Source organism: Motacilla alba, chromosome 2 (assembly GCF_015832195.1).
Source record: "Motacilla alba alba isolate MOTALB_02 chromosome 2, Motacilla_alba_V1.0_pri, whole genome shotgun sequence".
NCBI lineage: Eukaryota > Metazoa > Chordata > Aves > Passeriformes > Motacillidae > Motacilla > Motacilla alba.
The window spans coordinates 135,842,937-135,858,565 of record NC_052017.1 but is presented as its reverse complement, the minus strand read 5'-3'; the positions used below and the strand labels follow the sequence as shown (position 1 = coordinate 135,858,565).

Here is a 15,629-nt window from a genome sequence, read left to right as displayed (position 1 = left end):
TTTATGCCAAATTTCCTCGTTATTTCTCTTGGTACCATTGAGAAGAGTCTACTTCCATCTTCTTTACTTCCCTGTCAAGTATTTCTAAGCACTGATGATTCCCCTTGAACCTTCTCTACCCCAGGCTGAACATGCACGCTCAGATTCCCTGCTATGTCTGCAACTCCAGTCCTTGAATAATTTGTGACCCTTTGTAGGACTCTCTCTGTCCATGTCTCTCATATGGGGAGCCATCACTGGATTCAGTACTCCAGGTGCAAGGGAACTGGTCTCTGCCTGGACTTTATGCTACTTCATGCATTTCACCACCCTTCATTTCACCTCCCAGCTCTTCAGTCACTTTTCAACACACATCACAGACTCATCATCTACCCCATACTTTATCAGTTTGTCTATGAGAGTGTTACTGGCTAAAGTGAAGAAGATATATTCAACTTCTACTTGAAAACTTTGTTCATCACTCAAGCAGAACACTGAAACTCCTATTTCTAAATGCTTCTGTGGTGTAAAAATCTTTTTCTTCCAGTTCTGATTTTAGTTTTCCAAATTTGAATGTCTCTGTGAACTTTTCAAATGCAGGCAGACTTAATTTAAGTTTGATAAATTTTGGCAAATAAGATAACAGAGCTGCCAAAGCAGTCATAAATTGGCTGAGAAAATGTCTTCAGAAGAGGTTAAGTCCTGCTTCTTTCTTCTGGTTAAGCAGTAGTAAGAGTTCACATTCAGGAGTGCTGAATTCTAAAGTCTCTGCATAATTAAGCAACTACATAAATCTTGACGCTGAAACCTTGAAAACATTTTGCCATCATTTAAGTATTTTGTAATGCAATAAACCAAAAATTCTTGTAGAAATATTACTTTACAGAAGAGATCACAAATATGCCACAGAAATTGTGCTGCTTATTTTTCACAGTGCTTGGTAAGAATACAGCCTGTTGTTTAGAGGTTTTACAAAAATAAGCATATGGAATTGCACATTTTAGGAAGAAATTTTGAGCATTTGCACTTAGTTCTTCAGTTCATAAAAGTAAATTGTTTTAAGCTCCATGCTCCTTGTAATCTAGATGTCATTAGGCCAGAAGGTTCAAAGGTCTAGACAATGAAAGTTATAATAGCCTCTAAAGCCCAATACTGAATGTAATACAGAAAATTAGTATGGAATCTTGCTTGATGGTTTAGCAACTGAAGTGGTCTCATTCCAACATTTTTAAAGCTAAGATAAAAATAACTGAAGATGTACACATTGAAATTCATTCTTCATTAAATGGTGCAAAACTTAAAATAGTGCACCTGTTCTGACAGAAAAAAAAAAAAATAAAACTTTTAATCAGGTCAAGAAAGTTGAAAATAAAACAAAGGAAGTATTCTTTTTCCCCCCGATCTTGCTCTAGGTGTTTTACTAGTTTATGTGCAGGAAAATTTAAAAAATACTAAGTGAATTTAAACAACACAAGTTCTTCACTGTTTTAGTTTTTCAATTTGCTTGGATGACATTTTTCTATCTTGAATCTATCATAGGAGAACTATATTGAATTATAGGAGAACTAATTTTGGGACCACAAGACGTTATCAAATCTAACAGACCTCTCAAGTCTGACTTTAAAGGCAGTTATATTTTCTCTGGGTCTTATGCAGCTCACAAGCTTTTGAAAATTTCCAAGGCCATAAGTTCCACAGCCCCTCCAGGCAAACATAAGCTCCCAGGACATAGCCAGCATCACTGTGGTCTTCTTCACTGGACTTGGTGTCTCCAGGTTTGAATCTCTCATTTTTCTTACACCTCCCTCTCCTTCTCTCTCTGTCTCTCTCGCTCCCTCTTTCTGCTACACAGCATTTTTCCCTCTTCTTAAATATGTTACCACAGAGGCACCACTGATATTGCTAATTGTCTCAGCTTTACTCAGTGGTGGAGCTCCCTCTTGGAGCATCCTGAACTGGCTCCATGGGGGCATCTCCTGATGTCTACAGAGACCACTCCTGCAGCCCCCAATACCAAAACCTTGCCACATTAACCCAGTACAATCTTCATTTGTGCAAGCTTTTGTCTTGGTGGCTTTCACATCCTGCCTGCTACACTCTTCTCCTGAGAAGGTCCTTCAAACTAAGAGGTGTAAAACTGATCCCAAAGGAAGCACTAACTCTTCCTCTCTGCAGGCCCTGTCTGTCAGATGACACAGGGTGCTCTGGTTAGGATTCACCCTTCTTCCTGACTCTACCACCACGTGATTTTTGCACAACAGAAACCAACTTATTTTATATAGTAAAATATCAACAAATAAATAAAACAACTGCCACTTCAAATAGTTACTTTTTTGGAGTGAGTGGATGTGAGGTGCTTTGTTGCCAGCTGGGTTAAAACACAACGTTGCCATTATTTTATACATTTCCATAAATATTTGTTTTTAAATTACAATAATTTAATTATATATTTTTTTGTGGTTCAGAGGCAAAACTGCAAAACCAGGTATAAAAATCAGCCACTGCCAAGTTCATACTTTGATGTAGTTTCTCTCAAGAAATAAAAAGAACCCCATGATGTAGTTTCTCTCAAGAAATAAAAAAATAAAACAAAATCCACAAGACCCTCAGTAATTTCTAAAAGCTCAAGTATTATGTTATTTATCATCTTTCACATTTTTCATGCTTGGTTTAAAGACAAGACAAATTTTAAAGACAAAATTACATTTATAAGTCATAGTAAAAACTGTTTTTTCTTGTTGATATTAGGAACAATGGGAAATAAAAAATAGTTGAATTTCAAGTTGATGAATTGATGTATTTACTTCTAGGTATTTTTTTTTCTTTTTCTTTGTTGAAGGAATCAACTAAAGTAATTTCTGCTTTTCTCTGTATTCCATTTTTAATGAATTTACTCATGCCTTCTGCCCCTCAGGAACTCAAACAGTAAATATCAGGGTTGAGCACATGAAATCTAAATGATTATCTTAATGCTGCAGAGCTTCTAAGGTTTATTGTTTCACAAAGCAATAGGAAACAGTTTGATCATCAAGAAATCTTTATATATATTTCTGCTGTGCTTATATTCATACAAGGCCTGCCCAAATATTTTAATTCAAATTATCTTGGTTTGTAAGCAATAAAAGCACCAATCTTTTTCCAAAGTTCATTTTATATGAGAAAAAAAGTGTATTTTTTTTTTTTGTTGGAAGACCACAGTAAAGGCACAGTTGACTAATATACAGACTGGTTCTTTTTGTTAAGAAAATCTTGTCAATTAATCCATCAATTTCAAGCTCTGTTCTACTAAAACAGAAAATTAAAAAAAAATAATTCTATGTACATTTTTAACTAAATATATAGGTAAGAGTTCAGGAGGCTGCATCCTTTGGGGGCTTTTGGTTTTGTTTTTTGTTTGTTTTGGTTTTTTCTTTCTTTGTGTTTTGTTTTGTTTTTGTAACAAAGACAAAGTATTGGCTTCATGTGCCAAGACTTTACTTGTGTTTAAATGTTTCCTTCCTTCTTTATAGAATAAACAATAATAAATGAGACCTCTGTGCACCATTTACTAGAAAACAGTAACTTCTCTGAGCAGTACAGAAGAGTCCAACTCGCCTAAATTACATCCACAACATGACAATCCCTTGGAGAAAAAAGGGGCAACTCTGAGGATATCAGTGATCTTTAATTTATTGCCAGGTAACATAAACATTTAGTCACTGATTCAGGATTTGCGAAAAAAACCAAAAACCACCAAAAACAAACAAACAAACAAACAAACAAAACCCCAAAACCAAACCAAACCAAAACAAAACAAAAACCAAAACAAACAAAACAAAACAAACAAAACAAACAAACAAACAAACAAACAAAGACAAGATGTCAGAGCACTTACAGAGCAGAGATTTCCTCTGCTTTCACCTGGGCTCCATCTCTCCCTTCCCCTCACTCCTGCCACACCTCACCTTCCTCCAGCCATTGACTGGCGACAAGGGGACAGCGCCCCCGGCTCCCCTTTGTCCCTCATCCTTTTCTGCGTCCTCATCAAATCGTGTCCTCCCCTGCTGCCCTTGGTGCCCCTGGTGCCTGGCTGTGCCTCCCCTGCTGCCCTTGGTGCCCGGCTCTGCCTCCCCTGCCACCCTCGATGCCCTTGGTGCCCCACTGTGCCTCCCCTGCTGCTCTTGGAGCCCGGCTCTGCCTCCCCTGCTGCCCTTGGTGCCCCTCTGTTCCTCCCCTTCTGCCCTTGGTGCCCTTCGTGCCCGGCTATGCCTCCCCTGCCACCCTCGATGCCCTTGGTGCCCCACTGTGCCTCCCCTGCTGCCCTTGGAGCCCGGCTCTGCCTCCCCTGCTGCCCTTGGTGCCCCTCTGTTCCTCCCCTTCTGCTCTTGGTGCCCTTTGTGCCCGGCTATGCCTCTCCTGCCACCCTCGATGCCCTTGGAGCCCCACTGTGCCTCCCCTTCTGCCCTTGGTGCCCTTGGCGCCCGCCGCCTTCCTCAGGGGTCACCCCATGCTGCCCGATCCCGGCCTCCAGGCAGGCACAGACTGTGTGGGTATTGTAGTGTTTTCCTCTGGCTTAGGTAGTTTTTGTGGTTCTGTCTCAGCGGTGGTAGACGGGAAGGCAATTTATTCCATTTAACCTATGTTCAAGCACCACTTAAACTCCTGACCTCTTGAGCTACAGATGCATTATTTGATTTTTTTTTTTTTCTGGCTGTCAAATCTGTATAAATTTTACTGGTATACAGCACAAAAATGCCAAGCGAGAGATTTTAGGATGTGCATCATGTCAATTTATAGTCATCACATTTATGGTCATCATCATTATTTGGAATTTAAAATCTGTGAGTTTTACAAATTTGTCCTCAAGAACTGTTTTATGTCCCTTTACTCAAAAGCTGGATGAACTTTATGTAAGTCAAAGATGAAAAATCTTCTGCAAAGCTAACCTGAAAGATTTTCAGTTGATGGATGTTTTGCAATCTTTATATTTAAATTTCTGAAATCTGTAAGGTTATTCTTCGTGCATAAATTATGAGGAAAGGCTGAAATATTTTCATTTCTATAGATTTGTAGAAAAAGTCAACATATAAGCGTTTCTCACATATTATATATTTATATATCTATCTTGCATTATAATTTGGAGTTTCTAGAACATATCAAAATACTATACAAAATAAATATAATATATATTATACTACAGACACTGATCTCTATATTGTACAGATCCATTCTTTTAGTCTCTGGCTCTAAACATTACATTATTGAGACTAAATTGAAGAGCTAGTTTTTTTTAGCAGAGCAAGATCTTGCTAACCTAATGAGAAGGTCTTTGACCCAGGTCCACTGGGTTTTGTGGTTGGTTACCAAAGCTTGAAGGTTTATTGAGGAGCAGAGGATCAGACAGAGTACACCCAGAACAGACTGATGAGGGATTTTCTTGCACTCTTTTTGATGAAGTGGGGTGACCAGAAACAGCTCTCAACTGTCCGTACGCAAGCAAATGTGGCATGGGAAGCCCAAGAATTGCAACTTTACATGCGGTCAGAGATCAATGACATTATTAAAATTACAGAGCCGCAGCAAAACAGCTGGCACTGCTGGAGTTCTGCAATAGACATATACAGACTCTCCAAGAAAAGTGGGCAGGAAACATAAGCAGTAAGTGCTGTTTGTGCAAAGGTGCAAGCAGAGGGAACTGGCAATGCCTATAGAGCTTCCTAAAGATATTTTTGTTCCTATGTAATCTATTACTGTGCTCATTAGCAAGTTTCATAATCATACTACAACTTTAAAAGAGGGCCTAACTTTTTAAGGTGCTTTTCAAGTCAGCCTGCATAATTTCTATTCTGCTGATTGTAGCACAGCCAATGAAGAAACAGAATAAGGAACTAAATTGAAGCTGGGGGGTTTTTGTGAAGGCAGTATAGGATGTGCGGAAAATTTAACTGTTTAGTTTGCTATAAATATCTAGATAGATAAGATGATGTGATACATTGTGTACTAGATTAAAGCTTGATCTACCATGCAATCTCATTGAATTCTCAATGAAATCCACAAATTTGCATGTTGTATAAATCACTGATGACATTGCCTGTCTTTGATCATCCATTTTACTGAAATTTACTGTTCAATATTTATGTAACATTATTGTGAATATCACTGAAAGCTACAAGAATAAGCAGGAAATTAAATAAGACATAACTAGAGAAATAGATTTTCAAAATTTATTATGAAAAATAAACAGTGAACAGCAAACCAGGAAATAAAAAAAAGATAAAATTTTATGAAAACAAATTTCACTGGAAATTATTTGAACTTGTACATATTTCACTGTTTTTTTTTTTCTTTTTAATGGGCATTTAATCATAAGATTGTAAAAGCAAAAAAAAAAAAAAAAAGGAGATAAAAACCTGGAGGTATGTATGAACATAAATAGAAATAATCTATGCCCACAAAAATAAAAGCAAAAACCAAACCTCCAAAACATTACTCTCATAATCATCACTCATCATGATATCAGTAATACTCCCTCTGCACAAGAGCCCTTATGCATATTCAAACAGACATCTTAATTTGAATTCATAATACCTTGAAAAGCTTTTTAATGCCAAGTCCCCTCTTGCATATCACTTTGAAAAATCTTCCCCTTTCAGCATATGGTTAAGATCAGAGAAATATGTTAGGAAAAATGACATCTTGGCAGTAAGTGTATTTTTTGAATTTATGCCTTCATATCACATTTGCAGGATTGTTATTGGATAAAATTTCCCAGTACATGACCAATTCAATTTAATTTTGAAAGTATGGAGTATGAATTTTAAAAGTAGATTTTGAAAATAAATCAGTATTAGCTATGTATTTGTAATTGAACAATGTCAGACTCTATCAAGTCTTAACTGAAGTGTTCTTACAATTTCTGTGAATGCTTTTCTTCATATTTGGTAACTGGAAATAAAAAGGATAGGGATGCACACAATTCTTTCAAGGTATTTAGGTGCTTTACTGTTGGTTAGCACCCACATTTTGACTGTAGTGATCATAGTGTGTATTGGGTGTGGAAGCATGCGGCACATACATACACAACGTAACTACATCCTTAAATCCTCTTGATAACCAACAAACAGATAAATATATTCTCATTAACTACTATCTTCCATCCTTTCACAGACAGATATTATTTTCCCATTTCATGGACTTCATCCTCCCCTCCAGATGTTCAAAAATAGGCCATGATTTGGGATCCATTCATCAGGATGGGTGCCTATGACAGGAGAAGTAGAACACTTGATGATTGGGCACCAACACCAGCCAGATCCAGGTCACTGCCACACTGTCCTTGCTCCTCACAAAATTCATTCTTCATTGGTTCATGTTATTCCTGCTATTTTGCTCCCTGCAACATAATCTGCACCACAGATTATTTTTTCCCCCCAAGATAAAATGTTGTTGACGCATGCACTGGATTTCCCCATCCGGCTGCTTTAGCCACCAAGTACACTGTGGTCCTTGATCAAGGACAATCCCATGAAAGGACTTGTCTTTTACCACGGAAAAAGGGGGTTAGGCACTTAAGTGTCTTTGAGGACTCCTACCTTGGTAGTTTGTTAGAGGTAATTCAGAATGTTACAGAAAGGCAGGGAAAGAGATTATTGTGAATCTGTACCAAAATCACAGCAAAGCTTATCTTCCTCTCTTCCTTCTTCACATCTCCTTACTGGGCTTGTTGCACATTGATGAAGATCAGCCACTGTTACACTTCCTAAATGTTCCCACACCAGTTATTCTTTTATTTGCAACATTTCATAGCTGACATGTAAGAAATTATGCTGCTTCAATTGTGATAGAAATAGGGGTGCTAAAAGCAGGTTGCACAAGATACAATTACTATATTTTCTTTTATTTGTCAGGGTCTTGTACACTATGAAGTTAGTGGTAGAACTCCTGTCAACAGTGTTTGTCACTTTACTTGAAGATCAAATCTTTTTTTACACTGTCTTCACAACTTAAGGCACCAAACATTTGCATGGGTATAATGCTTTTCAATCTTCTCACAGATGGGAACTTTTACCTATGGGGATCTGATTGCAAGACTTGAACCAAGAAAATTAGAAAAATAAAATCACAGAACAGTAATTTTGTTACTTATTGTTTTAACACTTGCAATAGACTAATATGAGTGTGCTTTTGGTTATATATGCAACACTTAAATGTAGGTTATAATAATTGTATTTGTAGCAAATTTGCTACATGAATCAGAATAAAAACCACGATGATTTGTTTGGGCCAGTTTGCTGATGGTAGCAAAATCACACTTTGGAAAAATTCCTAAACAGCTGTGGCTCAGAATATATAGCACATTTATTGACATTGTTTATATTTTTAAACAGTGCCACACTAATTTTTAAAGTTTTGGTATACTATAACAACATTGTAAGTAAACAGTTTGCTATTTTCTCAGAACTAAGATAGGTTTCTCTATAAGTCATTTGTGAAAACCAGAACATGAATTCTGCAATTCAGTAGGAAAGTTTTCTGCTGTAAACTAGCAATTTAGAATTATTTTTCTGAATGTCTGTAATGCAGGAAAATATTATATTCTTATTTATTTATATATATTTATTATTCCTTTCACAGTATGGGGCCAGAACCTGTGATGTGATGAGGTTTCTCTGTTTTATTATATTTAGTGGATTGAAAGTGCTTTGCCTAATTAGTAAGAATAAATTTAAGATCTGTTTTTACTTTTTTTTTTTTTTTTTTTTAAATCTGGCCGTGGCATAATTTAGCAGAATTTTTAAAAGTCAAAACCTGTTATTTTACACTTGTACACTGCTGTAAGAAAGAGTCATGATTTTTTTTTCTTTCTGTTAGAAGTGAGCCATTGTGTATATAAAAATTCTTTGAACTTTTTGTTCTGTGATCCTATACTCCTTAAAGTTGTTTTTTGGGGGTTTTTTTCCTATCCTTATCATTCATTTTTCATCAGTATTGACTGGATTTTCAGACTCTGGGGCAAATTTTATTCATACTAGCACTCTAATTGAGCAGAAACAATCTTCAAGTATGCTTCAAACATTTGGGTAATAAACTGAGTAAGTAATGCAATATGGTATTTCCATTCAAGTTATTTGAAAAAATATTTCCATTTTTGAAAGAAAAAGCACTAAATTTGCAATTAATTTTATTAGCTCACATAAATAATTTTAACATAAGATCATCAAAAGTAATTTTTGAGTTATTAGGCATGTATATACTATGAATAAAGAGATACAGAACACCAATCATTTGAGAATTGTTTCATCATAGAATAAATTCTTTTAGAACTGATTTTGTGAATATCCAATGTTTGCCTGATATATCCAGTGTAAGATCACGTGCTAAAAACCAGAGTAATTTTGGTTTCAGAGTCACCGTAAAAACAAAAAAAAATACATTGTGATAATTGGTCAAATAGTTTTACAATTCACAGTTTCATATGACATGAAAATGTATTCCTATGGTAAAATTGTAAATATTTGATCTATTAAAACTTATTACACTGATGTAAACATCTTAATTGTGAAAGCATCTTTCATGTGACATTAAGAAATCACACATTAATGGCTTTGGTTTGAAAACTGATCAGCTGATTGAAAATGAGAAAATGATTTCTCAAGAATAAACTTTATGACTTGATACTCACTAAAATAAAATATGGCAATACAAATAGTGTATAATGGGTAAGATTTTCGTGTTTCTTTTCTCAGTATAATGTGACTGCTGCACTTCATGTGTCAGACTGTTTATGATAGGGATTAAACTCGAGTTGATTCATGCAAACATTTTTGAATGCTATTGTAAATTGACTGAAACAATGCTAATCAAGTTTTATACTTATTAATAAATAGTAGATTATAAAAATATGTGCTGGCACAAGTACAATCATCCTTATTTAATTAGTAACTTGAAGACATTACATTTTTAACACCTTAATTTTGGAGCAACATTCCAAGTCAAACATGTTAAAAGGTTTTAAGCATTTGTTCACCTAAACAGTAATGAGTTTCTATTCTCAGCAATAAAATATACATTTTTAAGGGATGATATTAATTATTTTTCTTTTTTTTACAGCTGAGGATGCTTGTGGAGGAACTATGAGAGGATCAAGTGGAATCATCTCGAGCCCCAACTTTCCTAATGAATATCATAATAATGCAGATTGCACATGGACAATTGTGGCAGAGCCTGGTGATACTATCTCACTCATATTTACAGATTTCCAAATGGAAGAAAAATATGATTATTTAGAAATAGAAGGTTCTGAACCACCTACAATAGGGTAAGTCAAATATTGCAATTTTAATGTGATAAAAAAGATGATGAAACATGAAAATACAACTTTTTGTTACTTTTCCTTTTTTGAATATGTAGTCTTGCTAAAAAAACCCCTTCACAGTAATAAGTGTGACCATGGCATAAATGTTGATATTCCAATTGCAGCTGTAAAGTGATTTTTAAATATATTCCAAAGGTATAGCACCAAGATGAAGGGCACTGTAGACTCATTTGCCTCATTGTCTATGTGTCTAACCATTTAACCATTATTATGTTAAAAATGCGTATATTTAGAAACAGACTGGAATGGACTGTTGTACTGGTAATGATTGGTGAAGCCTTCAGAGAGATTCATAATCTCAGAAAGTGAATGGCGTGGAGGCTTTCAGCACAGAGCTAGGGAGAATTAGCATTGGCCACACCTGTTGGTCATGGCTTGTCTCTGGAGGAGTTTCTGTACAGCAAACTGTATGCAAGATCTCTGAATAATGTGAGTACGGTTGGCGATACACTTACCTTGCAATATCCATCCTGATCTGTGAGATCAAACACCCTTAGCTGAGTAGTCACAGTACTTTTTGGTGCTGGTTTTACTCCAAATATAGCACCTTTAATGAGGGTTTATGACTGTTTTTTTGTTTGTTGACTTAGCAGTAGTAAAAATATTTTTGTTAGTCTGACTTCTGCAATTTTTAATCTCAGTGTACATGTGTTATATAGGTTTTGTAACACAAGCACAAGAAATAAAATAGTAAATAACCTTTTCCAAGATCAGTTAAATAGGAAAAATAAATTTTATACATTAAATATACATTCTGTGGCTTTCTGGTCTGGTAGTTTTATGGTAACACAGCAGCACGCTACTCAAGAAACATGTCAATATGACAAATCCTTTTGTTTGTTTTATTGGTTTAAATATGCTGTTGATTCACAGAAAAGGAGTTGCATACAAACCTATAAATCACAGTTATGGTCTCCAGTAAAATTTTGATCTCTTAACTGGCTCATGAAGCTTTCTGGAGGTTCTGTGTGACAGAGGCATATGAACAACAGGTGATACAAGTGGTTGGCTAGACACATTAAGGTCAGTAGAGTCTTGTTTTCTTCATATCAGTATAAACCCCCTCCAAATGTAACAGAGACCAAATAAAATGGTTTTGATTTTATAATAAGGAAAGATCTAAAATTAGATAATTATATTGTTTTAAAAGCATCAGACTAGGTTTCTGTAAGTGTTGCATATAAGTAATATGTTTTTACTGCTTCAGGGTGTAATATAAGTCTAAGATTTAGCAAATAATGTTTTCTAATTTTAGCTAATTTATACTGCCACCTACATAGTTAATTACCTGTATTAGAATATTACTTAATTGCCATTGAGTTTTTCAAGCTCTTAAACTGAAATCTTTTGAACTAGCTGTCAGCTAAAATAAATCTTAAATAATAATTTATAATAATTAGTGAGGTAACACCAATGACATATAGACATTATGAATCACTTGAATAGCTGAATGTGCATTAGGTTTTTCTTGAATGTGTTTTATTTATTCATTTATGAGCTTCAAACAATGATTTCAATTTTTGTTTTATAAATACAAGACTGTATTCAAATGATATAATAAGATTACTTTATATATGGAAATTCCCATTATATGTTTACAAAACATGAAAATTTACAATGCTAATTTAATAATTGCTCATGTAGAGAAACAGACTGAGAGCATATTCTTTTTTTAGCTTGTCATTTATATTCCCTAAATAGGACTGATGTGTTCAATTATGGAAAAGTATCCCCCATATGTTGGGAAAAACAGCTTTGGAAAGCTTAATTAACAGCAATTTGTTAATTAGATTTAGAGTGGTAATACTATATATGCCCTTAGACTATAGTTAATCAAAAACTAAATCCAGGTTCTTTATCTTTCATTCTGGAAAAAAAACTTTCCTAATTTCCAAAATTACTAAAAACTTACTGGTTGATCTGGATAATAAGTATTATAAAAGAATATGTTAGAAAATTTTGTGCTTTATATGACTATTATACCTATTGATTAAAAAAAACGAACCCTCAAACTTTTCTTCTGCATATCTGCTGTGTAAAAAATATCTCTTTAACTGAAATAAAGAGTCAGAATATGCATCAAGTGGATAGACTGATGTTATTCATAAGACAAGACTTGGAATTCTTTATGATGTGCTAACTTTCTGTAGTTCTGTAGTCAGTTGTTATAATATTTCAGATATGGCAGTCTTTTCTCTCAAGAAAATCTTGATAGGCCATTTTCATTTAAATAGCAGTAAAAAGTTGTGTAGATGCCATTCAGGGTTCTTGTTGTGTTGCTTAATTTAACATTTGCCAGCTTGAGCTGAATTATAGCATTTCTTAAATTTTGGATTTTGGAAGTGGAACTGAAGGAAAATTATTTGTTTGAGGAAATTATTTTCCCCATTTTTGTCAGCAAAACAAAACACTGAAAGTAAATATGATCTAGTGAGATGTTCCTTTTTGTCTACTAAAAAACAGGCTGTGCCAAACCAATACAGAAGTTGACAGCTGTTCTTCCTCCATATTTGTAGGGCTTGGTTGCTAAATAGCATTTCCTGATCCTTAATCCTATTTTACTATGCTATGAAAGAGCAAAATGAGAAACAGAACCTGTAAGAAATATTAGTTAAGAATATACTAACTAGTGGTAATTAAAGTGAGGGTGAGCAGGCAGATAATATCTGTTATGGAAAAGGGTATTTTCTGGAGTTGTTTTTTTGGTTTTTTTTTTGGTTTTTTTTTTTTTTTTTTTGTGTGTGGAAAATGAAGTTGTCCATGTTACATAGGTACATGGTCACTTTTATTGCCAGTTTGGTTGCAATAAAAATTAGCCTTTAGGAGGCATTTAAAAATTAAGTGTACTGTCATGCAATTAATCTTCAACAGACACATGCATTAATAAAACAGATTCGCAATCAGATCTTTTTACCAATGCCCGAACAGGTTAGATTTATTTTCAGTTAGTGTACTTGATTAAATAGCGCTCATATCAAAGGCTACAGAGGAAAACCTCTGTCTGACATGAATGTGGCAGCACAGGGATGAAAATCACACCTCAATAGTACAAGTATGAATGAAAGTAATAATATGTTGGAGGAAAAAAAGCAAAACAGACAAGACAAGAAGCAGAGGTTCTCATAAGAAGAGATTAAAATAGGAGGAAAAAAAAACCCACCTAAAGCCCAGCATTTATTTTCTTGAAAAATCACTTCAAATTAGAAAGTGACAAGTATAACAATCTCTTTTTTAATAATGAAGACAGTTGACACTGCTTTAGATAGTTATTACTGTTTTCTCACTATTACAAAGTTTTTAAATCTGTGTTTAATGCTCAGAGGAAGGACTCAGGAAGGTAAGGCTTATGTGTAATATAATTTTAATAAGTATGCTAAAAGCCCCAGATGAAAATGTTTGTAATCTGATAACAGTTGAATTTAAATTTAAATAATAGTAGCAAAATTGATACTGCTTATCATAGGAGAAATGATTTCAGAAGAATGTTGTGGTTGTAGCCAAATAGGTAGAAAATTTTATTCAATTAATAGAGCAAGCAAAGTGCAGTCATAAAAACCTCCTGTAATTATCAGAGTGTTAGTTTACTGATAGTGGATAGAATTATTTTACTGGATTTAATTGCAAAAACAAAACAAACAAGCAAAAAACACACATAAGAAAACTAAACTAAAGAAAACCCAAAAAACTATAAAAAAGTCACTGCAAAAATTGGCCAAATTTTGGGGTGCCTAAATCCTTTTCTTCTTCCAAAATGAGTACAGAAGATAACAGAGATAATGCTTAACTGTGGAACAGGGAGAGCAGAACATCAGGAATAGGAGGAATACCAATGCTAAAAATATTATCTGGTTTGAGCCTTTGATAATCCATCAATTATGTGTTATCATTTTTATCTTTTTCTGAAGGACTGAGAACAAAAATGAAATTCTTTGCTTTCTTGGAAACAAAAGCTTTCCACAGAAGCAAGGTATTTCTGTCCTTTACTGTTTACTTCTGTAATTTAATTTTTTTCTTGGTGACTCAGCATTTCACCTGTGGCATTTCCATGAGGTCATTTGGAACCCTCCTAGAAGCACAATGCATTCTGTAATGTGTAAGGTCAGGCACAATGAGTGTTTAGGAGGGGAATTTGCTACAGTGACTGTGGAGGTTAATGACATGTTCTTCATTGTTCTATTGTGTGATTCTATCTGGCAATCATCATCTGAAAAGGACTTTGAAACTGGTTTTACATCTGGTACTCTCAAATTCTTACTGACACATGAGAAAGATTTGAATGTAAGAGAGGAATTAGATATCGAATCATATGTTTAACAGTAGAGGCGGAGGCTTTTCTTGCGTTATTTTCTACTATTTGTTCTTGTGTGTTTCTGAAGAAACAGAAGGCCCTTCTATAGTGAGTACCCTGTTTTGTTGGGGTTTTCTGCATTAATTTCTCAGGTTTTAGTTCAATGTGCAGTGACAAACATGCCTCATACTTTACAGGCAGAATAGACACATATAAACATGAGTTACATGATGAAAATCTGTCACTCAAGGGTAGACACCTTGCAGTCTATGCTTCTTATAAAAGTTATTTTGTGGCATTTTGATTTAGTGCTTAGCAAAAAAAATGCAATTCCTAGAAATTGTCATATCCATGGAAATAGAAATCAACCAAGGTGTAAATCCACAGTTTAATCCTGGACTTCAATATGTTATGTATGTGTCCACATAACCGGGTTGTAAGGAAACACAAGACAGAATGACAAAACCTTATAAGCAGGATAGTTCTGCATGGAAGGAAACTCAGGAGCTGACCTGTCCAATCTACTGCTGAAAGCAGACTCAGCTTTTAGGTGAGGCAAGGTTACTCAGGCCTTTATCCAAACATGGAGTCCAAACAATCTACATGGACAACCTTCTTTATTTCCTGACTGTCCTCATGGGAGGAAAAGCTTTTCCATTTTTTCCTAATTTAGGAATGATTGTTTTCAGTCAGAATCAACACATAAGACTTAACTATTACAAATTATCTGTTTGAGGTCCAAACATCTCCTGCATTCTCTTTCTTCCTTATGGATAGATAGTGGTATGACCTTTCTCCTGAGCAGGTTGGCTGATATGGCCAATCCTAGCTCACAGGTTGAAGATCTTCCTTTGTCAGGCTCAAGTTATCCCATTCATCTCACAGGGATATGTACATGAGCAGAGATATGATTTGTCCTCTCTTCCTCTAGAATGCTAAATGCTAAAGCTTATCTGGCGCATGTGATTTACAACTACATAGTGGAGTCAAGCCTCAGTGAGAAAACCA

The 15,629-nt window shown here is 34.9% G+C and overlaps 1 protein-coding gene across 4 annotated transcripts in view; it reads left to right on the top strand.

Annotated features, from left to right (window-relative positions):
• The window catches only part of CSMD3 (CUB and Sushi multiple domains 3), a 580,220-nt gene that overhangs the window by 169,194 nt on the left and 395,397 nt on the right, over positions 1-15,629 (top strand). For all 4 annotated transcript variants that reach the window (XM_038122727.1, XM_038122755.1, XM_038122747.1 and 1 more), the window contains exon 5: positions 10,069-10,276. In XM_038122727.1, coding sequence (XP_037978655.1) covers positions 10,069-10,276 — 208 coding nt within the window. The remainder of the gene's footprint in view (positions 1-10,068; positions 10,277-15,629) is intronic.